The sequence below is a fragment of the Nasonia vitripennis genome, chromosome 4, assembly GCF_009193385.2.
Source record: "Nasonia vitripennis strain AsymCx chromosome 4, Nvit_psr_1.1, whole genome shotgun sequence".
Taxonomy (NCBI): Eukaryota; Metazoa; Arthropoda; class Insecta; order Hymenoptera; family Pteromalidae; genus Nasonia; species Nasonia vitripennis.
In genome coordinates, this window is record NC_045760.1 from 13,760,743 (window position 1) to 13,784,942 (window position 24,200).

Consider the following 24,200-nt stretch of genomic DNA (forward strand, 5'->3'; position numbering starts at 1 on the left):
TCTGGAAATTGCATGATTGATTGATGATGATTTGACGGTAGAAAACTAGCGCGCTTCGCGTTTTGCGCATAAGGCACGACCACTGACGCTCGCGATTCGCGTTCGTAATGCCTATCGGTGCTTATACAGTACTATCCTGGTTTTTTTCAATATTGTTGTCAAAGTTTTGATTGGTATTCTTCTGGCGGTCATCAACACTATCATCAAAACTACTGGAAAATTAGTAACTTATTTGTATTTGTATCAATTATTTATTTTTGTTTGTAGATATTCTTAAAATATATCTTATTTTAATTTTATTCTATTGTAGATATTGTAGATTTCAGATAAATAATACAACACTTTTGTATCGCAATTTTCAAGAGGAAGTAAACAAAAGGATGATATGTAGTTTGTAGGATTTCAATTAGAATATTAGAAAATTGATTGTTTAGGTATTTAGCATAGTTTAGAGGGATGTAGTAAGGCTACTTAGAGCTTTTATTCAATCTAAGCAATTTTCTTTATTGAGTTTAGGTTTTTCTAGTTCGGTATATACACTTGAATTTTGAAAGTGAATTGTACTGATTCAGCTTAAAAGATTTAATTAATATAGCGTACGTCATCATATGATGCCAAGATACACGGATTGTATTCGGCGATTACGTATTTCCTAAATTATGCATTTTTTATAATTTAATTTAAAAAAGTGGTTTAATTTTGTATATGTGTATGAGATAAAGGCCAAAATATAACTTTCAGCTTTTAATAATATAGGAAAATTGCTGAAAATAATTGGGTTGAATGGGGCACCGAAGTTATTATTGAATTTATATATCAAAAAATGGCTTTTAGGGTTGTGTATGTCAAAAAGTGTTTAAAAAAATGTTTGCCACGGTAAAAAGTTGTATTTTGAAAATGTTTACAACTTTTACATTTAACATTTTCATGTAAAACGTAAATCCGTAATTTTTTATGGCAAATAATTGGTTTTTAGCTGTATAAAATCGTTTTTGGGCTGTAAACTCGAGTTCTAAGCATTTTCATGATTTGATGTTAATGGGGAAAAGTTGTATTTTTCAAAGATCTATAACTTTTCCATTTAACTTTTTTTTTGTAGAATGCTTAGAATTCGACTTAGAGCTAAAAAAACCGTTTTTAGCGATTTTTGGAGGTGACCGCATTCTGCGTATACGTGCAGGATCGAGCCCAAAATAAATCTGTCAGCTTAGTATTACGATGGGAGTTCGCACACAAATTTTTAGCCTGATTGATTAAATTCTTTCCGAGATAATCGCATCACAGGAAAATTTTTATTTAAAAAACGCTTAAAAATCGAACAAATTGTGCCCGCATTTCAAAACGACGTAAAGATCGGGATAAAAAAAATAGTTTTTATCTTTTGCAAAAGGAGACTTCTCCTAAAATTTCAGCCCGATCGGTCGAAAATTGCCTGAGATATCGCATCTCACACATTTTTCGCACACGAAACTATAAGGCACTTCCGTGTCGCGGTCGTGCCTAAAAAGTCGAGTGCGCGAAAAAGGGTTCGCTGTAATGGAAAGAATTGGCTGAAGAGCATCGGGGTAGGTATGTGAAAGAGGGTGTGTGTATACATACTGGTTTGGAGTGAGCGGCCTGCGGTGAGTCTGGAGAGCTCCCCGAGGAGGAAGGGTGTAACGCTCTTGCCGCTGATATTTTTGCGAACGGCCGCTTCTAGAGCCTGCTTTATGGCTGTCTCAATCTCTTGAGGATCGAGGGCGTAGGGCTCGGGTATGGGCACGGCTAGAAGAACGCCTGTACCGAGTGCCAGGCTTGTTTGCGCGAAGATCAGTCGGCTGGCAGACTCGACGTCCGGGAGCCTCAGGGGGGACTGCAAAGCGTCGAAAGTTTGCCGACTGTAGAACGCGGGAAACGTGTCCGACGGTCCCAACGTTGCCACCGGCACTCCCTCGCTCTCCTGGAAAAGAGTAAGTATAAGTAAACTTGCCTGTAGTGTCCTTCTAAAGCCATGTTCTCGCTATTTTTATATTTACGCGTCTCCACTTATCCACGCGAGTACCAAAATGAGCTTTGTTATACTTTTCTTGACTTTTTCTAAATCAACAATGTCATCTCCGTTTTTTCTTTTGAGATTAATTTGTCATAATATTCATACGCTGCATTCTGTTGAGCAGTTATAAGTTACAGCTGAGGATCAATGTACATGTGTGAGTAGTAGATGCAACCAGGCTTTAGTCAGACGCTATTTTGTTACTTTACTGTTTCCTCGATTATAGGTACTGTAATATACATGCAAAATCATAAGATTTACACTTTTTAAAATTATTTATGCTTTGAATGTACATAATCATGTAATATAAAACATAAAAACTTTGAACCATATTTATACTTATGCATTATTAAATAATTCAATAGAATAAGGTAAATAAAAGTCAGATAATAAATAAATTTTTACCAAGTATTCCAAAGTCTTGGGAATGTCAAGAATGGCTTTAACTCCAGAACATACAACAGCCACAGGTGTTTGCCCAAGCTCTTTCAAATCAGCACTTATGTCCATACTCAGTTCTACTTGACGATGAACGCCGCCAATACCTCCAGTTGCCATAATTGGAATTCCAGCTTTATTGGCCACTAGCATTGTACCGCTGACTGTAGTTCCACCACTTAATCTTTGTGATATAGCATACGATAAGTCCCTTCTGGAGACTTTAATAACATTTTTGCCCTTACTTTTAGCAAGTCTTTCAATTTCCTTTTGATTTGCCCCAACCTTTATTTTACCATCCAAAACTGCTATTGTCGCTGGAACTGCACCCTGAAAAACATACATTTCTTTTATGTCATAATAATAAGTAGATTTATCATGAAATATTTTGATTTGATCAGTTTTTCAACGCATGTGCTATTAACATCAACTAATGATGTTTAGGTATTTACCTTTCGTCTTATTATATCTTCTACTTCAAGGGCTGTGGTTAAGTTATCAGGATATGGCATACCATGAGTAATAATTGTTGATTCCAATGCAACAATTGGTAAACCTTTCTCTTTTGCATCTGCAACATCTTCACCATAAGTTAGGAGCGATCCTTTGTTATGGTTTTGGCGAACCACAAACTTTCGTAAAATCTCGGCTTGTTTTGTTTTTCTTCTTAGGTTACGTAAGCAGCTTAATCCCAAAGAGTTCATTATATATTGTTTGACACTTGTTTTGAACGTTTAGTGCGTATAAAGATACTTTGCTGAGTCGAAAATTTGAAAATAATTAGTGCAGGTATTGTGCGACTACGGGAATCAAACGACCATCTCGATAACTGTAATTGGAAAAAGCCTGCTATTATATAATACCGCAATCAAATTAATCATTCTCTACTATAAAAATATGTTTGTGTTTTGATGATTTGGCACGATCTCTCTCTCTCTCTATATATATATATATATATATATATATATACACCGACCCACATTGGACAATAATCATATAGAGGTAAATATATCACCTGTCAAAAAAGTGAGGTTAGGAGTAAACCAAATATCACACTTGTATAGCTCTGCCACAAGCATAAGCATATATACCTTATAAGCAGAGAGAGAGAGAGAGAGAGAGAGAGAGAGAGAGAGAGAGAGAGAGAGAGCGAGATGCGGTGCCAAGGTGGCAAGTATTTTTCGTGATTACGAAACATGCTAATGAACTCTTGAATTTTCTTTAACTAATCCGGCAAGTCATCGGGCGCGTAGCCCGTTATCTGTCTCTTTTGGGAAGTGACCACGATTGAAGTTGGACGTTTTTGGCAGCTTAAAGAGTTAACGTTTTGAAAAAATAATAATAACAGTATAATACAATGGCCAGTGAAAAAAGTACAAAATCCAAAGAAGTTGGTGCTGTTGCCAAATTTTATTTAATTGCTTACAATTTTCTTCAAGTCTTAGGGTAAAGTGCAAACTTTATTATTTTATGTTATTCTTTGCCTAATTAAAAAAAGTATAGTAATATACATTAAATATGTCAACTTTTTCTTTTTAGATGGTGCTATATCCTATTCAAAGTAGTAAACTTTTACTTGGGAAATGAAGATAAAAACAGAACTTTATGGGAAGTCGTAGAGCTAGCAGTTGTTATTTTCCAAAATGCTGCTGCTCTAGAGGTATCACTTGTGTCATTATCAAATAAATTTCATCTTTTTATATTACTAAAAACTAATCAAAAACTTCCAATTTGATTTAGATTATGCATGCCGCTGTTGGATTGGTGAAGTCAAATCCAGTATTGACTACATTCCAAGTTTTAAGCCGAGTTGTAGTTGTATGTGGTGTGATACTGGCAACACCTAGGAGCTATGCCGCTGCATCGTCTGGTTTGCCTTTAGCACTGATTGCTTGGTCAATCACTGAGATAATAAGATATGGTTACTACTTTGCAAATCTTATCAAAGTTGTGCCCCATTTCCTTGTTTGGCTAAGGTATCTACAAATTTCAATAGCACTGATAGGATTGTAAGATAAAGTCTTCAATTCTAAAATGTAATAATACCTTTTTTCAGATACACATTGTTTATTGCACTATATCCAATTGGTATAACTGGTGAACTCCTGTGCTTCTATGCTGCTACGCAATATGCCCATGCCCATAAAACTGCTTGGAGTTATGTTCTTCCAAATGCTTGGAACTTTACCTTGAGCTACCATTATGCTCTTGTTTCCATAATGCTTTTGTACATTCCATGTGAGTCAAATTTATTTATTTTTTAATTATAGCACTTCAATTATTGCTATAATAATTTTTTAATCATTTCAGTATTCCCTCATCTATATTTACACATGTTCTCTCAAAGGCGCAAGATTTTAGGAACTACTGAAAAAGTTTCAAAGAAAGTACATTAATTAAAAGCTTGATGTGCATTTACTAAAGAAAAGTACAAAGTTTTCAAAAAGAATATTCCATGACAGTATTTTGCATCACAAGAAAACTTTTTGAAAACTATTAATGGGACAAAGACTATAGACTATTTTTACAAAAATAATGTAAGGCGATGTGTTATTTAATAAAATATTTTATGTTAGGGATTGTTATTTAATCAAGGTTTTGTATTTTTTACTGAATAAAATACGATTTGGTTAACAAATTACTAAAATAAAATTTTTTTATGTTGAGTCATGTTGTTATTCTCATTTCACATAACTTTGCATTGAATACTAAGAAAGTGTATAGCTTAAATGCTAAGCACAAAAATTACCTTACAAATAAATAAGCCGCATAATAAATATGCATAACTAACAATCATCATACATCAATTTGATTTTTAATTATAATAAAATCCAGTAATTCCTTTTTAATATTATAATTGAAAAATGTTTATAACAAGAGAAAGCTAGCAATTATAAACAATGCAGTAACTCAGTTAAAATATAAATTGAATTATTTTATCATTATTTACTAATAAGTTGAAATAATCACGCTTTTGTGGTTTTATGTTTATAATTTTTGAATTGGATAAAAGTATGAGTAATTTTTTATTTCAATAGAAAATAAACTTTGAGAATGGTTAACTTGTTTGGTAATAATAATAATTAACAAACATAACTCATAATTGCACAATGATTTAATACCATAGATATTTTTTATCATTAGTGGATTATTAGAATTAAAGTGGTGTGTAATTATTTACACTAGCACATTTAGAAAAATAAACAAGGCAACAAAATTTAACAAGTCATAGTTTCAGTTTTGTTTATTTATACTTTAATTATAAAAAATAATTTATAACTTAATTTATGCCTGATCACCAGTAGGCATAGACTTGATGATATCGGAGTTGCCCGGGTCTGTGATAGACAAGGTGCACACTCTGAAGTATTTACCGCATGCAGTTCCCAGCTCGATGTTGTTACCAGTGTAGTGGTGGACACCAGTCTTGGCCAACATAGCATAGTATTCAATCTCAGATTTCCTGCAACGCATTAAAAAAAAATTAAGCTATGAAAAACCTACATCCACTGAAAGTTTACCAACCGCACTTACAAGCGGTGGTAGGAGACTACTCCGCAGAACTCCTTTTAAAAATGCATTGAATTAAAAAAAAAAAGAAAGGAGTACTACATCTCAGTCTCTCACCTAAGGGGCGGAGTGTTGTTGGCAATGATGACAAGCTTGGCCTTTCCTTGTCGGAGGGATTTCAACGTCTGCTTGTAGCCTAAAACGAATTTTCCTGATTTCATCACCAAGGCAAGCCTGGAGTTGATACTCTCCATAGCCTTTTTCTGTAATTAAATATTGAAAGTATCTGTTAGAATATTGAAGCTAAATTTAGAAACAAAAGAATCTTAGATATGGTCATTTACAACTTATTACAGACTCAAAAAAAGATCATTCTCCATCATATTCATATTTTATTCATCAAATTAATCTTCATGAGATTTTAATCTTTTTTTAATGCAGAAATGCATTTTTTTTTAGTAATATGCTATCAAAATTAATTTATTTAATTTGTAAATTAATGTAAAAGCACGTGTAATCTTAACCTAGAAACTAACCTGCTTCTTTTGAGCGACCATTTTGGCGGTTTTTTGTGTACTTTGGGCTGAAAAATGCACACAAACAGATTCGTTAGTTATTGAATTGCTTGCAAAGCCAATAAATTTTAAACTAAACAAAAGATTATTGAATAAATTCTAAAAAATAAGTATTAATTAAAAAACGTGTCATACCTCACCGAACTCCGAAAGTGAAAGAAATCACAATGGCCGAACTCCGAAGACTGCGGCGGCGGCGGCGGCGCTGCGGTGAACGATCTGAAATAAGCTGACTCAAGATCGGGCTTCCAACATTTAAACATTTTATAAAAGTATAACAGAATCGACATTGTTACCAATGTTATTTTAATTTTAAAACTCAATATATTTATATACCTTCAATGATTTCATATTGTAATCTCAATGGAATAAAATTCGTAAGAATTTAGTATTCTAAGAATAAAAAAGAATGACGTATATTGAATGTATACATTGATAATCACACAAAAGTGAAAAAGTAAATCTGTCAAAATAATTTATATCTTTTTATTTAAATGTGAGGATAATTAATAAAAAAAAAAAACGTACTATATCATATAATGTTTTTAATATTTTAAATATAAAATTTGTTTTGTACAAAAGTTATCATAAATTCAATTTGTCTGCATCTTCATATATCATATAAATAAATTTAAAAATTTGATTTTATTAATCCACGAATAAAAATCATGGATTTTTGTCAATTTTATGTACTGTTGTATTTCATGTAATTATTTGAACATTCGTTTGCATTGTTCCCTTTCTAATGCTAAATACGATTTCATGACTTGCTTAACTTTATCAATTTCTTTTAGGATATTTTTATTACTTGGACTGCACTCATTAGCTCTTTTTAGATCTGTAAGTGCTAATTCGTAATCATTCAGACCGATATAAGCTTGACCTCTTCGAAACAGGGCTTTACTATTATTTGGTTCCACTGCTAAAACCTGATCACATGAATTTATGCAACTTTTGTAATTATTTTGATGAAGTTTTGTAGTTGCTAAGTTTAACAGCATGACTTTTTTAAGTTCTGCAATATCTTCATCATTTTTAATGATATCATCCATCTTCATCATCCAGTCGTAATATCTCAAAGCTTTATTATACTTCTTTTCGGCTGCCGAATATCTCTTCTTTGCAAAGCAAGCATTGCCCACATTTTTAATCTTTTTTATAATATCTATCAATTTTTCATAAGTAAGTTCTTTTATATGCTGAGCGTAATTCCAATCTTCAGGGTATGGGGTGTAAACATCTTCACCATCATTATCCTCCATTCCCCAATCCTCACAATTAGTTAGTTCTCCGCAATCAAATATGCTGACTTTTTCTATAGGTTTATCATTATCTAAAGGAAGCTCTTTAAATTCTTTTACAAGTCCTATGCCTTTAATGACTTTTCCAAAGACAACGTTTGTGTTGTTTAATTGAGGACAAGGGGCCAAAGTTATTACAAATTGGGAACTGTTGGTATTGGGTTTCCCTTCGTTTACCATACTAAGAAGGCCTTCTTCATTATGAGGTAATTTTAAATCTTCATCTTCAAACCTTGGTCCATATATACTTTCCCCACTGGAACCATCAAAATTGACAATATCTCCACCTTGTATCATTGACAATGGTACAACTTTGTGAAAATATGATCCCTTGTAGTGCAAAGGCTTGCCATTTCTACCTATTCCCTTCTCCCCAGTACATAATGCACGAAAATTTTCCACTGTTTTTGGCACTTTGTCTTTGTACAGTTCAATAACGATTCTTCCAATTTTTTCACCAGCTATGGCTACGTCAAGAAAGACAATCGGATTTTCTGTTGTAACTTTCATAATTCGCTTCTGTTGCCTATAACAATATTCGCTAGAGGTAATTATAGAATTTATGTACGGTAGTACATAAACATATTATAAATCGACGAGTTCTGCGAAGAATCCCCGTTATTCACATACTATTGATATTGAGAGCAATATATTCGAGATTAATAGGTTAAGATTGAGTATAAGGTACATATAAGTATATGTAAACAGTTTAGTTTTATATATATATATATGTATGTATACATGTGTGTGTATGCGTGCGTGTGTGTGTGTGTGTCTGATAAGTATCAGGTCAGGTTAGGTTAGGCTTCGTTCCACTCAGGGTTCGCGATAGTCCAGTAAAATTAGCTTTGAAATCGAAATGCGATAGAAATGGCTGCATTTTGGTTATTAGGTAAATCGAGGTCGAAAAAGACGATTTTGAAATTTGCAGCTTCCTAGGTCAACGGGTTCTATGCGAAAACAGTGTGCAAAAATTAATTTTGCTTATATCTCGAAAACGGCTTAACGTACTGTAAAACGATCTGCACCGGTCGAAAGAGCGTTCAATTTTGCACTGGAATCGCTTTTTTAATCGATTTTGATGAGTGCAAAGTTCCGAGATAATAAATAAAAAAGAAATTACCTAAATGTAGAAGGAGGAGGAGGCGCGACGCGTACATGCGCGTGAATTGATCCACGGTATTGCTACCAAATCTGACCGTCACAAAAACATCACAAGGCCATAGTCAACAAAGGAGGAGTTTTCATGTAGCTGTCATAGCGACAGTAATAATACCGTGGATCAATTCACGCACAGTGTAAAAGCCCTGTACCAGATGCACCTCCTCCTCCTTATACATTTAGGTAATTTCTTTTTTATTTATTATCTCGGAACTTTGCACTCATCGAAATCTATTAAAAAAGCGATTCCAATGTAAAATTGAACGCTCTTTCGACCGGTGCAGGTCGTTTTACAGTACGTTAAGCCGTTTTCGAGATATAAGCAAAATTAATTTTTGCACACTGTTTTCGCATAGAACCCGTTGACCTAGGAAGCTGCAAATTTCAGAATCGTCTTTTTCGACCTCGATTTACCTAATAACCAAAATGCAGCCATTTCTATCGCATTTCGATTTCAAAGCTAATTTTACTGGACTAGAATCACGATTCGTGTATTATTGTATCCACTTGATGTGTTCATCCTTCAACGACTTTTTCCACCAACAACAAGCGAACGAGGCAGCTGTGAATATCGTGACATTATTTCACATTTTAACTATATTTAACGATATCCGCTCAATATTGGTAATCATATTTTACGTTATTTTAAACTTCATATGGCTTTCATTTGCAAAAATTATTCTGCGCTTTCTAAAATTACACATTATACGCGTAGACCTAATTAATTCAGCTATTATAGCGGATTGATTTTCTTGTACTTAGTATCAATTTGCGCAATTTTTATATCTACTTGGATGTGGAAAGAATTATTGTAAATGTACTAACGCAATCGGATAGTCGCGAAAAAATATAGTAAAGTAATCACGCGATAGAAGTATTACGTTCTTAGATACATACTATGTATTTTGTGTCCAATTAATATTATTTCTTAGTTTGCAAATTTTGCAAATTCTTATCAAATATAAAATTCTCATTTCAATTTTGTATATTAAATTGGTTGAAATAAAGGAAAAAGATTCAAGCAAATAAAGTTAGCAAAATGTTTTATTTATCAGTTATTAACTATCAGAATGTTACAAAAATTACAGTATTATTAAGACCTGAAAAATGGAACTGAAATGTACGGTTCAAAACTACGATTGGGGAAAACAAGGCATCGATAGCGTAGTGGCTACTCTTATGCAGTCATCAAACCCAGGATTTTATCCAAAAGAAGATGTGCCATATGCCGAACTTTGGATGGGGACACATCCCAATGGACATTCCAAGTTAAAAAATAACGATACCCCGTTAGATGAGTACATACAAAAAAATAGTCATGTTCTTGGAAATGCAGTGAAAAAAATATTTGGCACAAGACTGCCTTTCCTTTTCAAGATTTTGTCAATAAGAAAAGCTTTATCAATTCAAGTTCATCCAAATAAGGTATAGAATGCAATGTTTTGTTATTTAAAGTTGTTATCTAGTAAAACACAAGCTTGAACCTTTTTGATTTTTTGTTTTTATTTTAGGAACAGGCAGAGGAACTGTATAGGACACATCCAGAAATATATAAAGATTCAAATCATAAACCTGAATTAGCTGTGGCACTTTCACCCTTTGAAGCACTTGTTGGTTTTCGGCCAATATCTGAAATAAAGAATTATTTGAGATCTGTTCCAGAACTTCGAACAGCAATTGGGGAAAATAAAGTTGTACATCTTGGTTGTGGTGACGAATTAAGCTCAAGAACTGCCTTGAAAAATTGTTTTGCAAGCCTTATGGCACAAGAACCTGAAGTTGTAGCTCAGCAATTAAAAAAATTACATGAAAGATTATCTAATCTCGGTACTCAATTATCATCTTATAAATATAATTTCACGAAAACTTTGACTTCATTGAGAATATTATTTCAGATCAAGCAACAAGGCAAACTTTGAATGCTAATCTTTTTGACCAATTATATTCTGACTATCCAGGGGATGTTGGCTGTTTTGGCATTTATTTATTCAACTACATATCACTGCAACCTGGAGAAGCAATATATCTAGGAGCTAACGAGCCACATGCATATCTTTACGGTGGTAAGTGTTTTTTTTCTTAATTATTCGATACTTGATCTAATAAAAATGTATTGTAAGAATTTTGAAAACCAATTTTTTCAGATTGTGTGGAATGCATGGCCTGTTCTGATAATGTTGTTAGAGCTGGTTTAACTCCAAAAATGAAAGATGTTGAAACTTTGGTGGATATGTTAAGTTATATCTGTGAACCAGCCTTGTCCAAAAGATTTCAACCATCCAGGGAAGATGAATGTACTGAAGTATATCGTCCTCCAATTAAAGACTTTGCAGTCGCCAAAATCACTGTAATTATTAAAATTCATTTTTATACAAAATTATCATTAATTTATGTAGGTCTCGAATTAAAACTATAATGAATGTCTTTTTAGATCCCACCAGGAAGACCATCATATGAAGTCATACCGAGAAGTACAGCTAGTATTTTGGTTATTGTTAATGGCAAGGCTGAAATTCCTGTGTCACGAATTTTGAATCGCGGTTCAGTTATATTCATACGATCTAACGAAAGCATTCAGGTGAAGGTGCTATGTGGTTGTCATCCAATGTTGATGTTCCAAGCATTTGCAAATGTTTCCTGAAAAAATTACTTGCATCACATTGCACTACAGTTGCATTTAAAACTCTATTTTTAGATAAAGTCTGTTTTAAAACAGCGCAAGCCATAATAAAAATAACAGCTAAGACATAATTAAATAGAACATTGCATTTAATGTATTTTAAAAATCTACTTCCATGTTCAAGATCAAGCGCACAGTATTCATCTCTGTATTTTTCTGTAAAATGTAATGACCAATTTACTGGAACAAATGGACACGATGCCAATATAGTGAAAAATAGCCTTTATTCATTATATAAAATTGTATCACAACAGCAATAAAGTTGCTGTAGATAATGTAGTCAATAGAAGTTATTTTTGTACACTTATTAATTTCTTGTTTGCTATGTCCAAAGAATATTTATGTAAGTAGAAAATAAATTGATATTTACTTCTCGTTAATAAAAACAAACTCATTTTTTCTCTCAAGAAATCTTAACACATTCATAAATACAACTTTAATAAAAAGATAATTCAAGTATTACTAATCAGAATCATTATCTTTCGAACTTTCAGCATTTGCAGGTTTTTCATCCTTATAATGTCTATATTCTGGTTTCAATTCCCACATATTTCTGTGAGGATTTTTTAAGTTATAATTGCAAACTTCATTCAAAATTTCTTTCAGATACACCTGTAATTTAATAAATATATTCTAATGAATAAACATAAAATACAAAACAAGAAACTCATTGAAAAGATATTGAACTTACCACAGGTTGCCTTGTTATTTTTACAAGATCTTTAATGTTGTAGTACTGATGCTTTTCAAATGCTGCAAATAACATTTCCAGAACAACAGCTTTATCATCTCGCATTTTCTTGCCTTCTGCTTTCTTTTTCTCAGCATATTCAATCTTGAAAATAATCAAACATTTTTATTCAATTAGCAATTGCACTAATTATGGAATTATAAGGAAGCAAAAGTATATATAATTATAAACAAAGATACTTACATTGTGCTTATGATCAGAGACAGGTTTAAAGTTTTGAACTGCTCTCTGTAATTGCTGTACTTGTCTTTGGGGGATCGAAGCTTTTTTGATACTTTCAAGTTTTAATTTCATGTAGGTGTTGTCAGCTATAAAAATTTAAAGAAAAAAAAACAGTTGATTATTTCTTACAAAACATTTCTTCCCAAAAGAAATATGAAAAAGTAAATTTACCGTGAGGTCTACATTCTAATTTTTGCACGATCTTCCCTTCCATACTCAATTTGTCTGCTTCTGGTGCTGAAGTATCTGCATTATTTGGTGCTAAAAATATGAGTCATTTGATAACAATTGTCATGATAAAGAATTACCTGTACATTAATAAAATCAACAGCATAATGCTAACATGGTAAATGAGAAAAAACTCCTAGCGTTTGGTGAATAACTGTTGTAACGTCTAATTTATGTTGCTTTGGAATATCTTGTTCCCCAGGTTCCTTGAGTGCTAAAACAGCTTCTGAGAGCTTTAACGTCACTTCTGCTTTTTGCTTGACATGTCTAAAATCATTTTGTGATTTATAAATACATTTGCAAATAAAGATTGCTTATTATAATAACAAAAGTAGGTGAAAAGTTAAAGGTTGGATTTTATTGCGCCAATTCTAGCCTATAAACAAAAATCAATTTGACTAAAAAATCTTACTTCGTTATCCTAAGTTTTGCGACTTCGATATTGCCGGGAGCTTTTTCCCATTTGCTGGCTATGTATTTTGGTACTTTGACGAGCCAAACGCCTCGACCTGCATTTGACAAATCAAGATCTTTCTCTGCATGAGCTGCTGACGAGGACGACATTTTCACCAGTTCTGTTTTGATTTCGTTTTCGTTCTCTCTATTATAAACTTAGCAGGACGTAACCTCAAAAACAGCCGTAGCAGCCGCTCGTACTATTCGCCTAGTTAACGACAAACAATAATACCTTATATATCGGGTTTCGCGATAAATACCCAGATAACATTATGCGGTCACAGTGTGGTCACAGGACCGTCCAGCGTGCTCCAAAAGGCCGTCACGCGTGACTGCCAGGTACCTGTGCAGAAACCCGGCCAGACCCATATATATATATATACCCATATCCGCCGGCCATATGCCTGCATACGAGGAGCATGCCGTGCCGTGCGAAAAATACGCGTCCACGAATCCCCGCCGAAAACATCGTCCCGTCACAATGCTAGCGCATCGACAGCATGCGTGGAGCACGCGTGCTCCGTTCCTACGACGTCGTTGTGACCGAAATGTGCCGTCAATTTGCTCAGAATGTGCGTGTGGGCAAAAAGGCAGCACGCATGCCGTCTTACGTGCCAGCATTATGCTCGACTTCGTGCTTGCATTTTGCGGACATTTTTCAAAATCCGTGCTTTCGCTTGTAGGTGCACGGAACCTATATAAATGATTGTTTTTAATAATAAAAATCACAATATATAATGAAAATTATGTATATTTTATTAAATCTAATAAAAAGTAACATACAATTGCAATTACATATGCATAATATAAAACTTAACGCAATGAAATAAGAATACATCAATAATAATTAAAAAATACGTTAATAAAAAAGAAATCTACAATTAATTGAAATATTGTAGCAATCTGAGCTAAGCCCTCACATTCTAATACATCGTTTACAAATGATTTTTTTGCTACACCCTACTTGAGAAGCTACCACCGGACACATTCGTCTTGGTATGGGCTTCTGCATCTCTATAAAAATATATTGCACTGCTGCTGCTGGTGCTCTTTGAGGTACTGCTGTTGCTGCTTCTTTTCGAGGTATAATGTTGCTGCTGCTGTTGCTTTTCGTGGCACCGTTGCTGCAACGTAATGTGCTCCATTGCTCAAACAAATCCTGTTGATTCTGCTGCTGCTGTTGCTGTTGCTACTGCTGCTGCAAATAAACAGACACAAGCTATAATTCAATCATTACATGCATTATTAAAGAATGTTGAATATACTCATCTGATTTCAAATTCCAAATCGTTGATGGCTATTTATTCATCCCAAAAATGATAGGTGTGCGTACCTGCTGTGCTATATGAAACCTGTAAAATATTAATTATTTTAAAAAAAGGAATGTAAAATACTGATCACTTGGAGCACCTGTAAGAATAAATATTAGACACTTATATTATATAATAGATATAGAAATATATATTTCTTACAATGGATGAGATGTCTATCAAAAGCTGAAAATCAAATTTTGTTTATTAGGTATGAGCGGGCCCCGACCTCGCCCGTCTCTGTGAGGCTCATCCACAATACTAGCCCCTCCAACGCTTTCTCACATCTTTTATAACTAATAATAAATGAAGCAAATAAAAACATATACTTGTAATAAAAATGTGAAAAAGCGTTATGATAAAAAATACACGTTAAACACTAATAGTAAGAAATAATAAAGCATACCTAAAACTAACGTGTATTTTTTATATAACTGAAACAAAAGTTGGGTTATGAAATTAAGCCCTCCAAAGCCCTTTCACATCTATTTAAACTAATTTGAAAATAAAAAAAAAACGAAGAATGGGAAACTAAAACTATTTTTAGTAATAGTGTGAATGAGCTTGGTGAGAAAGAAAAGTTATGAAATAAATATAAATAATAAATGAAAGAATACTTATCTTAATTTACGAAAATATATTCTCTTCTTCTTCATCTTCTTGAGCATCTTCTTTAACTCCTTCAGCATCTTCTTGATATTCTTCAGCATCTTCTTGATATTCTTCAGCATCTTCTTCATCTCCTTCAGCATCTTCTTCATTTTCATTTTGTTCTAAGTTCGGATCCTCGGTGTCGTTCTCCTCAAAGTCGTCGTCTTGTGTCTTGGGATCCAAGTTCAGGTTGTCACCGTTTTCTTCGTTCAAGTCATCGAACATCTGGTTATCCAGGTTGTTGTTGTTGTTCCAGTAGATGGTCTCATGAAAGTCGTTATCGCTGAACTTTTCTTCGTTCTCTCCGTCGAAGCGTGGCGCATTGTCGACGATAGCTGGCTCGTTATGACGGCGAAGTCGCTTAGGCGGTGGAGAATCCTGGTGATTCTGGTTTTGAATCGGACGACGTAGCAGGATGCCAGTGCGGCGAAAGCTCTCTTTGGCACTCTTGAGGGCTTTTGTCATAGCCTTGACGAAATCATCCTCCGTTGGCTTCGTCAGTGTATCCTTATTATACGGCATTGCATCTGTAATTAATAAAACGTTAATAATGCATTTTCTAAAATATTTTATGATTTTTAAGCATACAATAACAATAAATGTACTTAGGCAAGCTGTCGAAAAACGAGTATCCTTTAGTGCCATGAGGTCTTGGTTAGTTTTTGAGCCGGTCCATGTGAGATTGCGGAAAATATCTTCATTGACAACAAAGCAGGCTTTGAAAAATTTTGCTGCTGAATCTGATGCAGTAACTCCTTTGATATATTCCAAGTAGCTTACCTGAAATAAATATTAGAGATGAAGAAATACATTAATTGATTTAAAAAATTCAATTCTACTTACGCAGTCGTCAAACTGCTCGTCCGTGGTATTGTCGAATGCTAGTAGATCCGCGCAGGACTTGAACGGCAAGAAAACAGGTTTTGTTGTCGCCTTGGAAGATTGATGCTTTCTGATGTCTGTCAACATTTTATGAATGGATCTAAAACAAAACAAACATAAAAAAAAAAATTATATTAATGTGACTTATTGTTCAAAAAATTGCAACAGTATTGCCGACACATACGTTGCTAATGTCTGGACATCGACGACCTTTTTGTTGATCGACCTAAAACGAAAATGAAAAATTTAATTTATTAATACATTGTTATTACATTACATTGTTATAGTATATTACATTGTGTTATTGTTTATAATATCATAAAAATAACACTACGAAGTACCTTACATCGTTCTTCAGCTCTTCCTGACTGGATTTTACAGCACTGTAAAATAAAATATTTTTGTCATTTATACAGAGATTTATATTACAACGTATATACGCAATAGTGCAGCATATACACAAGTATATTTACCTAATCGATGCCTCTAGACGGACTATTCTTTTGTTCATCGATCTATAAGCAATGCATGAATCGATTGTTATAAGTGTTATATAAAAAGAAAGGAAACCACGTTGAACTTACTGTGTAGTCTTTGACAATTCCTTGATAGACATTTCCACTGCTGCTGTTCCTGTATTTTGCGGCGTACGGTATCGATGATCTAAAATGAATAAAGCAGTATGAAAAAAATGTGTATACATGTTACAGCCCGATATATATTGAACCTGTATTATTGTAGTTACCGTTATATTGTTGTTGTTGTTGTTGTTGTTGTTGATGTTGTGATGTCAATGCTGTTTGCGAACGAAATGAGTGCTGTAATTCTGCCTTATCTTCTTGCGTATTTCCGTAGTTTTTCTGTCCTTCCGTTTGCGTTTTTCTCCCTGGCTTATTGAGATGTTGCGGTGGCTTTTCTCCTTGATTCTGTCTCTGACATTGCATGCTAACAGTTCCTTGCGACTTCTGCCAATGTTGCGAGTTTCCTCCTTGCAATTTCTGTCCCTTTTGCGAGTTTCCTCCTTGCGTTTTCTGTCCCTGTTGCGAGTTTCCTCCTTGCGTTTTCTGTCCCTGTTGCGAGTTTCCTCCTTGCGTCGGTCTATTGTGCATACTTCCAGTTCCTTGGTGTTTCTGATTATGTTGCACTACCTTTCCCTCTTTCTTGTTATTTCTTTGTTGCTCCTCTTGCTTCTGCTGCTGCTGCTGCTGCTGCCATGTCAGTTTCGGCTGGTTATTAAGCTGCTCTTGGTTCATCACATTCATTCTCCCCAAGAGATTGGCATTGGCTTCATCGACAGGAGAAGCTCCCAAGTTCTTTTGTTGTTTTTTGTTCATCTGAGGGCGAGCACGTAAATTCAAAAAAGCAAGTAAAAAGTCGAAACTGAACTTCAGTATAATATATTTCTATACAAGTGAGAAAGTATTAATTTCAGCATGAGCGTGAGGTTTGCACGAGTGCGAAATCAAAACTATTGCAGAATATCGAATTAAACGCGTCCATCGAACAATATTTTCCGACGCAGTAAGCGTAAAATTGATTTTAAAAATTTGCTAAATTGGTAAAATGCACATTTACGGCCACTTCATACAACAAACTAAACAAAAAATATGAATTTACAAATAACAATCCATGAAACTAAAAAATGTATACGAGGGTAAAAAATGTTTGAACGGCTTGTGCGAAAAAAAAATCAAAATTATAAGTTAATTGAGAAAGTGCGTGGACATGATAACTGCAACGATAAAATGTTGAGAGTTGCATTCTTTGGTTGTGTTTCCGTTAGTCCAATACGGCATTCGAAAGCATTTACCTGCGACTTGCTGGAGCCTCACAAAAACAAATTCAGTAGCGGGTGCTGAACAAAGAAAAACATTGACTAATGATGAAGCGCACGGAAGATTATAAAAATTGTCGACTTTTTTAAAAAGCTGTAGAAGAAGGTAGCACTTATTGTTGCATTCGAAAACATTATGAATTACACCAATGGATTTGTTTCGCAAAATAACAGTACTATCCTGTTTTAAAGTGGACAAGTGTATCGAGCCTGTTACAATCTTTTTATATTGGTTGTAACACTTATTAGAATGTTCGATTGGGGGAGTTGGTCCTCTCGCATGACAGCCAATAAATTTTAGCGTTGAGGGATCAACATATTTCTTCGATGCTGTACGAACGCATTCAGCTGTCCTCTTTGCAATCTGTTGCAAATGTTGATTTGGCTTACGGCATAACTTTCGACAATAAGTCATGTTATTCTCGTAGGGAAACGCAGAGAAATTATCTAATGGACCGAAAGATCTAACATCATCAGGAAGGTGCAATAAAGCATGAGTATTGTACGACAGAAATTCCACGCCATACACATCAGAAGCCATTTCAACAAATAGTTTTATGCACTTATCTGCGTAATCGATAGATTCCATTGTGGAAGAAGGATTCGCCAAAATTCTTATAGCAGTGTGAAGGAGAAGAAAGTGATTGTAAACTGCAGGATTTACCAAGCCAATGAATACAACCGGACCACTGTATAGAAGTATCTGCCTGTGCTCGGTGGCTTTAAATTTGCTATGCTTGTCAATACTGACAGGCTTGCGAGCAAAATCCTGTGGACAGTAACTTTTAACTTGTTCGAGACGATCTATCAACACTTCGACAAACGGTTTGCTCAACTTGGCTGATTGTACGAATCTACCATCGATTATTCCTTGCAGAATTTTTTCCATAAGGCCGAGACATACCAGGTGCATGTAGTCGAATACTACATTGGACACCAAGTCAAATGGGAGAGAAGCAATAGCTGATGGTCCATTATGATGATCAAGGTCCATCATTGACGAATATTCATCATGCGTACGTGGAGCATGATTGGTTCCTTTGTACGCTATCACCCCTGAACGAATAGATTCACCTACGACATGACATTTGGAACAAGGAGCTTTACTATTGTGTCCTCGATGACCATGAATAAACGATCGAGCCGGTGCATCGGCTATGAAACACCTCAAATGCAAAAATTTTTGTTGTCCACAAAATTCAATACCATTTTGCAAAAGGGAGAGTAACTCATCAGTGAATGGTTTGAGAAATTCGGTAGCACTCGTAGGCTTTTTTGTTCCCTGAAATATACCCACGATTTCTGGGGAGCTATCGAGGATATTAGCTATACGAACTTGTATAGGCCACATTAGAATTTTACTCGCTTTATCCAGTGAAGCCTCATCTGTACTGAAATCGAGTTCAATTAAATCGGGAATCATATGCGCAAGAGTTACACTAAGAATATGAAGAATACCTGTTTCTACACCTAAATGGAGATATTCGCCTCCAGCTACCTTTTCAATAGGCAAAGAATAAGCTGGGGTCTTTAAAATAGTTCGAGGATCAATGTGCAAAGTGGAGAAACATTTGTGACTTTTAATAGCTAGTAACACAGCTCTTATTTGCGTATGGGACATATTTTGCTCAGTGAACACCGAAGCAAGCCTATCTTCGAAATCTTCAACGGTTTCGTCACATTTCTCAAAAGTGGAGGAAGATGAGATCGAATTACCATCGTCCATTATTGCACGGTCATTGTCTGAATCACAATCTACATCCATCGGATCATCACTCTCCATTGAGCACGAGTTTTCGTTAAAATTGATCCGTTCATTCGATAAATCCTGCGCATCTTCCGAAGAATCAAACTGAAAAGTATCGACCGCGGCTTCTACTTGAGGAACATTTTCAACCACTAAGCTTTGTATATAATCGAACCGAGCTTTACTAAATAATTTTTTCATACGTACTTGATAATCACGAGAGCAAGATTCTAACGGTTTTCTAGTACGCATTGATCGTATTGCATACATTTTGGAAAATGAATAATAATTGCGAGTTAATATTAAGAAATAACTTTGGGAAAAACTATATTATTGTAAGTATATAATAATATAATATAAAACCTTGCAGTCGATGCCTTGAAGTTAAACAGCAATATTCGAACACGCCGTAGATTACACTCTCCTGGCACAGCTACTGCGAAACCTGGTATAACAAATGAAACGTTTAATAATTAATAAAAATATTGACTGCTTCAAAATCCAAAAAGGTGTAGGTCAACAGGTTAACTTTGCCTGTTGCTCAGCATATAAGGCAAAATTGACATTTTCAAGTGCGCAAATATATATATATATATATATATATACACTACACTAAGTAACAGGCAATGTTACTATGAGTTTCTGTACTTAAAAACACAGTAACAAACAATAATATAAATCCCTGCAGCTGAAAGATACTATTTCACAATTATTTTAAAAAATATACTGAGCAAGAAGCAAAGTTATTATGAGTTTCTGCACTGAAAAATGCAGTAAAATATAATAGCAGGAGTCGCTGTGGCTTAGAGATACTCTTCATCAATCATTGCTATAGTAAATGGCAAATGCTGAAAATTCGTATCCAAGTCTACAAGTAATCTTTGTAACAGAGACAATTAAACAAAAAACTTTCTACATAGCTACCTATGTTATGTTATTTAAAACCTGTGTACAAAATTTCAAAGCTCTAGCAGAAAAAGAATTGAAATAGCAGGCTTGAAACCACTTATGCCTCTATGTACATCTTATATGTATACATATGCATAAAATTGAGACATTTTTTATGTATTGAAGGACAGGCAAAGTTATTACTAGTTTCTATACTTACAGATACGGTTAAAACAATATTATAAGTCACTGTGGCCAAGAGAATTTCTTTATTAATCTTTTTAAGAAATTAAATGTCTAAATCGAAAAGCCGGGTACAAGTCTATAGCTAAACTATATAACAGAGACAATAAAACAAAATACTTTATACGTAGCTAACATTGTTATATAATTTAAAACCTCTGGACAAAATTTCAAAGCTCTAGCAGTAAAAGAATTAAAACAGCAAGCCTGTCAACATGTAGTTGTAATGATAACCTATATTAACCGTGGAAACATGAAAAAAGATTAAGACCTTGCCATTTAAATATTGACCGTAATGATCAGAAATTTTGTACACATGTTTTAAATGACATAAGAAAGCTAGATACATTGAAATTTTTTGTTATATTGTCTCTGTTACAAACATTATCTGTACACTTGGACACGGCTCTTCAGTTTACGTACATCATTTCTTGAAAGGAGTGATCAAGAGGAACGCTAAACCACAGTGATTTCTATTATCGTTTTTTACTGTGTTTTTAAGTACAGAAACTTACAATAAAGTTTTTGTAACAGCAATATTCAGCAAAGTTTTTGAAAGTTTTTGCACTTATGATATACACAAACTGAAGAGCCGTGTCCAAGCCTACAGATAAACTATATAACAGAGTCAATAAAACAAAAAACTTTCTACATGGCTACCTATGTTATGTTATTTAAAACCTGTGTACAAAATTACAAAGCCCTAGCAGAAAAATAATTGAAACAGTAGCCTTGCCAACACTTAGCTGTCATGCTAATCTATTGACCGTGGAAACAAAAGAAAAAGTTCAAGACCTTGCCATTTAAATGTTTTTGACCATAGAGGTCTGAAATTTTGTACACATGTTTTAAATAACATAACAAAGCTAGCTATATTGAACGGTTTTGATAAATTGACTCTGTTATAAAGTTTACCTATAGACTTGGACACGGATTTTCAGATTTTGACTGAAATTTTTTTAAAATCATGGATGAAGTAGATCTCTCAGCCACAGTGACTTATATTATTCTTTTTTACTGCATTTTTAAGTACAGAAACTTATAATAAAGTTTTTGTAACAGGAATATTCAATAATAATTGCCACTTTGAACTGTGCTTATATGTATGTATTATACACATATACATAAAATTCAGACTTCTAATTTATTTACTGATCAAGAAGCAAAGTTTTTGAAAGTTTCTGCACTTAAAATTTCAGTAAAAAACAATAGAATCGGTCCCTGATTAGAGGTACTCGTTATCACTTCTTTTAAGAAATGATATACACAAACTGAAGAGCCGTGTCCAAGTCTACAAGTAATCTTTGTAACAGAGTCAATAAAACAAAAAACTTTCTACATAGCTACCTATGTTATAATATTTAAAACCTGTGTACAAAATTACAAAGCCCTAGTAGAAAAATAATTGAAACAGTAGCCTTGCCAACACTTAGCTGTCATGCTAATCTATTGACCATGGAAACATAAAAGAAAAAGTTCAAGACCTTGCCATTTAAATGTTTTTGACCATACAGGTCTGAAATTTTGTACACATGTTTTAAATAACATAAAAAAGCTAGCTATATTGAACGGTTTTGATAAATTGACTCTGTTATAAAGTTTACCTATAGACTTGGACACGGATTTTCAGATTTTGACTGAAATTTCTTTAAAATCATCGTTGAAGTGGATCTCTCAGCCACAGTGACTTATATTATTCTTTCTTACTGCATTTGTAACTACAGACACTTATAATAAATTTGTCTGTAACAGTAATTATTAATAATAATTGCCGCTGAGATACTGAGATTTCTTAAAAATAATCGATTTGATCTCTTATAGCAACAGTGATAAGAAATCTCAGTCAGAAATTGAAAATCCGTGTCCAAGTCTACAGGTAAACTTTCTAATAGAGCTAGATAAACAAATAAATTGTAATATGGCTAGCTTTGCCAAGTTACTTAAAATCTAATGAATAACAAAAAAGTTACCCTTACAGCTTTCAAAGCCAATTCTTTAAGAGTTGGTGTTGATATGTAGCCAGTCGATGACCTGTGTACTCCTAGCTGACCATCAAGTTGGCAATTTGATGGACTTGATGAGCAGATGGATATCCGTACTCTAAAGTCTTCGACCTATATAAATCCAATTTTATTAGAATATAGAATAGTTTGAACATCCTAATGAAAAATATACATATTAATGTAACCTAAGGGAAGTAAAAATGCATTAAATACATAATGAATCAACAGTAATATATAAATATTACAAGAGATAATTTTATTTATTTTCTGTACCTTTTTTGATGTTCTAACTGCTTCCTTTAATGAAGTTCCCGTGCACTTGATTTTCAATGAGAGAGATGTTGTGCTGCGTTCAGCAATTCCCAACAAGATTTTACCTCGATAAAAAGAAAATACTTTAGAAAAGCGAATATTACTTATTGCAAAATGAATAAAATAAGACAAGAATATTATTTTCAAAGAAAGAATAAAAGAAAGAAAGCGAATGAATGAAAGAATGAAAGAATGAAAGAAAGAAAGAAAGAAAGAAAGAAAGCAAGAGTATCTGCAGTGCTTCCTGGACCCTAGTGCCTTCTCAGCCTCTGATGATATGATGCCAAGGATGGTACAGCAGGTGCCCCAGGAGGTAGCTTTGGATCTCTCGAATATCTGAAACTGTACGTAAAGACACCGTAAAGAATTTCGGCAACATAACCTCGAATTCTCCTTGCTTTTTTATGAGTTTTGCATATATATATATATATATATATATATATATATATATGTTTATCAAAGCTTTTAACTTTAGTTAATTAGTATCTTAAATTAATAATTTATTAGTTAGTAGGTTAATATCACTAATTTTATACGTATTTATGCATTAAACACGGAAACAAAAAGATAAACGGACATGACCTTTCCTAACCGATAACCACCTATATCTGCGTCATATTTATCATAAAAAAAGCATTATTAAAGTTATATATTCACTTACCAAAGGCGCTTTATTGATGTAGTTGTTGAAACACTCAATAATTATTGTTAATCAACTATTATTGAGGCAACAAATATTTTTGCTGTTAACGTGCAAGCCGTTGAAGCAAAAAGGATCGGAAATCGTCGGGTACCCGGCAACGTTGCCGTACGTAAAGGATATATAAACGTTGGAATCACATGATCAGCGCCAAATTCAAATCAAACTGATACGGAAACTTGGCTTAATCGATTGTTTGATAAATTAATAATTCATATATAGTTATTGTTATTGCTCTTAAAATGTTGTAATTATGCGACTATTAATAATTAAAAA

At 33.8% G+C, this 24,200-nt stretch overlaps 6 protein-coding genes across 10 annotated transcripts in view; 2 read left to right on the forward strand and 4 right to left on the reverse strand.

Annotated features, from left to right (window-relative positions):
* Window positions 1–3,576, reverse strand: part of LOC100678438 (pseudouridine-metabolizing bifunctional protein C1861.05) — a 57,835-nt gene extending 54,259 nt beyond the window's left edge. The window contains exons 1-4 of the mRNA XM_031929014.2: window positions 3,486–3,576; window positions 2,923–3,299; window positions 2,438–2,800; window positions 1,600–1,939 (exon numbers count right to left, since the gene is read on the reverse strand). Of these exons, the coding sequence (XP_031784874.1) occupies window positions 1,600–1,939; window positions 2,438–2,800; window positions 2,923–3,174 (955 nt within the window). The 5' untranslated portion in view covers window positions 3,175–3,299; window positions 3,486–3,576. The remainder of the gene's footprint in view (window positions 1–1,599; window positions 1,940–2,437; window positions 2,801–2,922; window positions 3,300–3,485) is intronic.
* LOC100119292 (very-long-chain (3R)-3-hydroxyacyl-CoA dehydratase hpo-8) lies at window positions 3,143–5,122 on the forward strand. Its single transcript, XM_001603034.6, has 5 exons — window positions 3,143–3,916; window positions 4,010–4,130; window positions 4,211–4,446; window positions 4,527–4,708; window positions 4,781–5,122. Exons 1-5 carry the CDS (start codon window positions 3,828–3,830, stop codon window positions 4,864–4,866), a joined length of 714 nt encoding a protein of 237 aa, XP_001603084.1. The 5' UTR covers window positions 3,143–3,827; the 3' UTR covers window positions 4,867–5,122.
* Window positions 5,123–5,687: 565 nt separating this feature from the next.
* On the reverse strand, window positions 5,688–8,631 carry LOC100119002 (60S ribosomal protein L30). 2 transcript variants are annotated; one of them, XM_001599488.6, is made up of 4 exons: window positions 6,691–8,558; window positions 6,517–6,563; window positions 6,098–6,243; window positions 5,688–5,933 (listed from the first exon to the last, which is right to left on the reverse strand). In XM_001599488.6, exons 2-4 carry the CDS (start codon window positions 6,535–6,537, stop codon window positions 5,756–5,758), a joined length of 345 nt encoding a protein of 114 aa, XP_001599538.1. In that variant the 5' UTR covers window positions 6,538–6,563; window positions 6,691–8,558; the 3' UTR covers window positions 5,688–5,755. The 2 variants fall into 2 exon arrangements, 1 of the variants encoding a protein (XP_001599538.1); XR_004344872.1 differs by lacking the exons at window positions 5,688–5,933; window positions 6,098–6,243 and having other exon boundaries at window positions 6,691–8,631.
* A 488-nt stretch (window positions 8,632–9,119) lies between these two features.
* Window positions 9,120–12,086, forward strand: LOC100119215 (mannose-6-phosphate isomerase). 3 transcript variants are annotated; one of them, XM_032599227.1, is made up of 7 exons: window positions 9,160–9,200; window positions 9,374–9,641; window positions 10,106–10,442; window positions 10,529–10,844; window positions 10,913–11,080; window positions 11,162–11,364; window positions 11,449–12,086. In XM_032599227.1, exons 3-7 carry the CDS (start codon window positions 10,125–10,127, stop codon window positions 11,656–11,658), a joined length of 1,215 nt encoding a protein of 404 aa, XP_032455118.1. In that variant the 5' UTR covers window positions 9,160–9,200; window positions 9,374–9,641; window positions 10,106–10,124; the 3' UTR covers window positions 11,659–12,086. The 3 variants fall into 3 exon arrangements, with proteins under 3 accessions (XP_008211907.1, XP_032455118.1, XP_001603028.1); XM_008213685.4 differs by lacking the exon at window positions 9,374–9,641 and having other exon boundaries at window positions 9,120–9,200; XM_001602978.5 differs by lacking the exon at window positions 9,160–9,200 and having other exon boundaries at window positions 9,323–9,641.
* LOC100119177 (general transcription factor IIF subunit 2) lies at window positions 11,903–13,844 on the reverse strand. 2 transcript variants are annotated; one of them, XM_032599228.1, is made up of 7 exons: window positions 13,738–13,844; window positions 13,311–13,562; window positions 13,014–13,165; window positions 12,842–12,931; window positions 12,632–12,756; window positions 12,389–12,532; window positions 11,903–12,309 (listed from the first exon to the last, which is right to left on the reverse strand). In XM_032599228.1, the coding sequence occupies exons 2-7, from the start codon at window positions 13,460–13,462 to the stop codon at window positions 12,160–12,162; spliced, it is 813 nt and encodes a 270-aa protein (XP_032455119.1). In that variant the 5' UTR covers window positions 13,463–13,562; window positions 13,738–13,844; the 3' UTR covers window positions 11,903–12,159. The 2 variants fall into 2 exon arrangements, with proteins under 2 accessions (XP_032455119.1, XP_031784879.1); XM_031929019.1 differs by lacking the exon at window positions 13,738–13,844 and having other exon boundaries at window positions 13,311–13,686.
* A 334-nt stretch (window positions 13,845–14,178) lies between these two features.
* On the reverse strand, window positions 14,179–24,037 carry LOC116417186 (UPF0746 protein DDB_G0281095-like). The gene is made up of 12 exons (XM_031929017.1): window positions 23,886–24,037; window positions 23,186–23,566; window positions 22,886–23,023; window positions 20,142–20,223; window positions 16,943–17,531; window positions 16,782–16,860; window positions 16,671–16,712; window positions 16,539–16,580; window positions 16,382–16,423; window positions 16,159–16,297; window positions 15,921–16,095; window positions 14,179–15,842 (listed from the first exon to the last, which is right to left on the reverse strand). The coding sequence occupies exons 5-12, from the start codon at window positions 17,529–17,531 to the stop codon at window positions 15,292–15,294; spliced, it is 1,659 nt and encodes a 552-aa protein (XP_031784877.1). The 5' UTR covers window positions 20,142–20,223; window positions 22,886–23,023; window positions 23,186–23,566; window positions 23,886–24,037; the 3' UTR covers window positions 14,179–15,291.
* Between the last annotated feature and the right edge of the window lie 163 nt (window positions 24,038–24,200).

Coding starts and splice junctions, on each gene's coding strand:
- LOC100119177 (XM_032599228.1), bottom strand. CDS start 13,462: ATGTCGTCCTCGTCAGCAGCTCATGCAGAGAAAGATCTTGATTTGTCA. Junction 12,533..12,631: donor TCTCTGATCATAAGCACAAT/GTAAGTATCTTT, acceptor ATTATTTTCAAG/ATTGAATATGCTGAGAAAAA. Junction 12,310..12,388: donor AAATAACAAGGCAACCTGTG/GTAAGTTCAATA, acceptor ATTAAATTACAG/GTGTATCTGAAAGAAATTTT.
- LOC116417186 (XM_031929017.1), bottom strand. CDS start 17,531: ATGAACAAAAAACAACAAAAGAACTTGGGAGCTTCTCCTGTCGATGAA. Junction 16,713..16,781: donor GAATTGTCAAAGACTACACA/GTAAGTTCAACG, acceptor CATTGCTTATAG/ATCGATGAACAAAAGAATAG. Junction 15,843..15,920: donor TTTTTCGACAGCTTGCCTAA/GTACATTTATTG, acceptor TATTAATTACAG/ATGCAATGCCGTATAATAAG.
- LOC100119215 (XM_008213685.4), top strand. CDS start 10,125: ATGGAACTGAAATGTACGGTTCAAAACTACGATTGGGGAAAACAAGGC. Junction 10,845..10,912: donor TGAAAGATTATCTAATCTCG/GTACTCAATTAT, acceptor ATATTATTTCAG/ATCAAGCAACAAGGCAAACT. Junction 11,365..11,448: donor TTGCAGTCGCCAAAATCACT/GTAATTATTAAA, acceptor ATGTCTTTTTAG/ATCCCACCAGGAAGACCATC.
- LOC100119002 (XM_001599488.6), bottom strand. CDS start 6,537: ATGGTCGCTCAAAAGAAGCAG. Junction 6,244..6,516: donor TGGTCGCTCAAAAGAAGCAG/GTTAGTTTCTAG, acceptor ATTTAATTACAG/AAAAAGGCTATGGAGAGTAT. Junction 5,934..6,097: donor AACAACACTCCGCCCCTTAG/GTGAGAGACTGA, acceptor AATGCGTTGCAG/GAAATCTGAGATTGAATACT.
- LOC100119292 (XM_001603034.6), top strand. CDS start 3,828: ATGGCCAGTGAAAAAAGTACAAAATCCAAAGAAGTTGGTGCTGTTGCC. Junction 3,917..4,009: donor AATTTTCTTCAAGTCTTAGG/GTAAAGTGCAAA, acceptor TTTTCTTTTTAG/ATGGTGCTATATCCTATTCA. Junction 4,131..4,210: donor AAAATGCTGCTGCTCTAGAG/GTATCACTTGTG, acceptor AATTTGATTTAG/ATTATGCATGCCGCTGTTGG.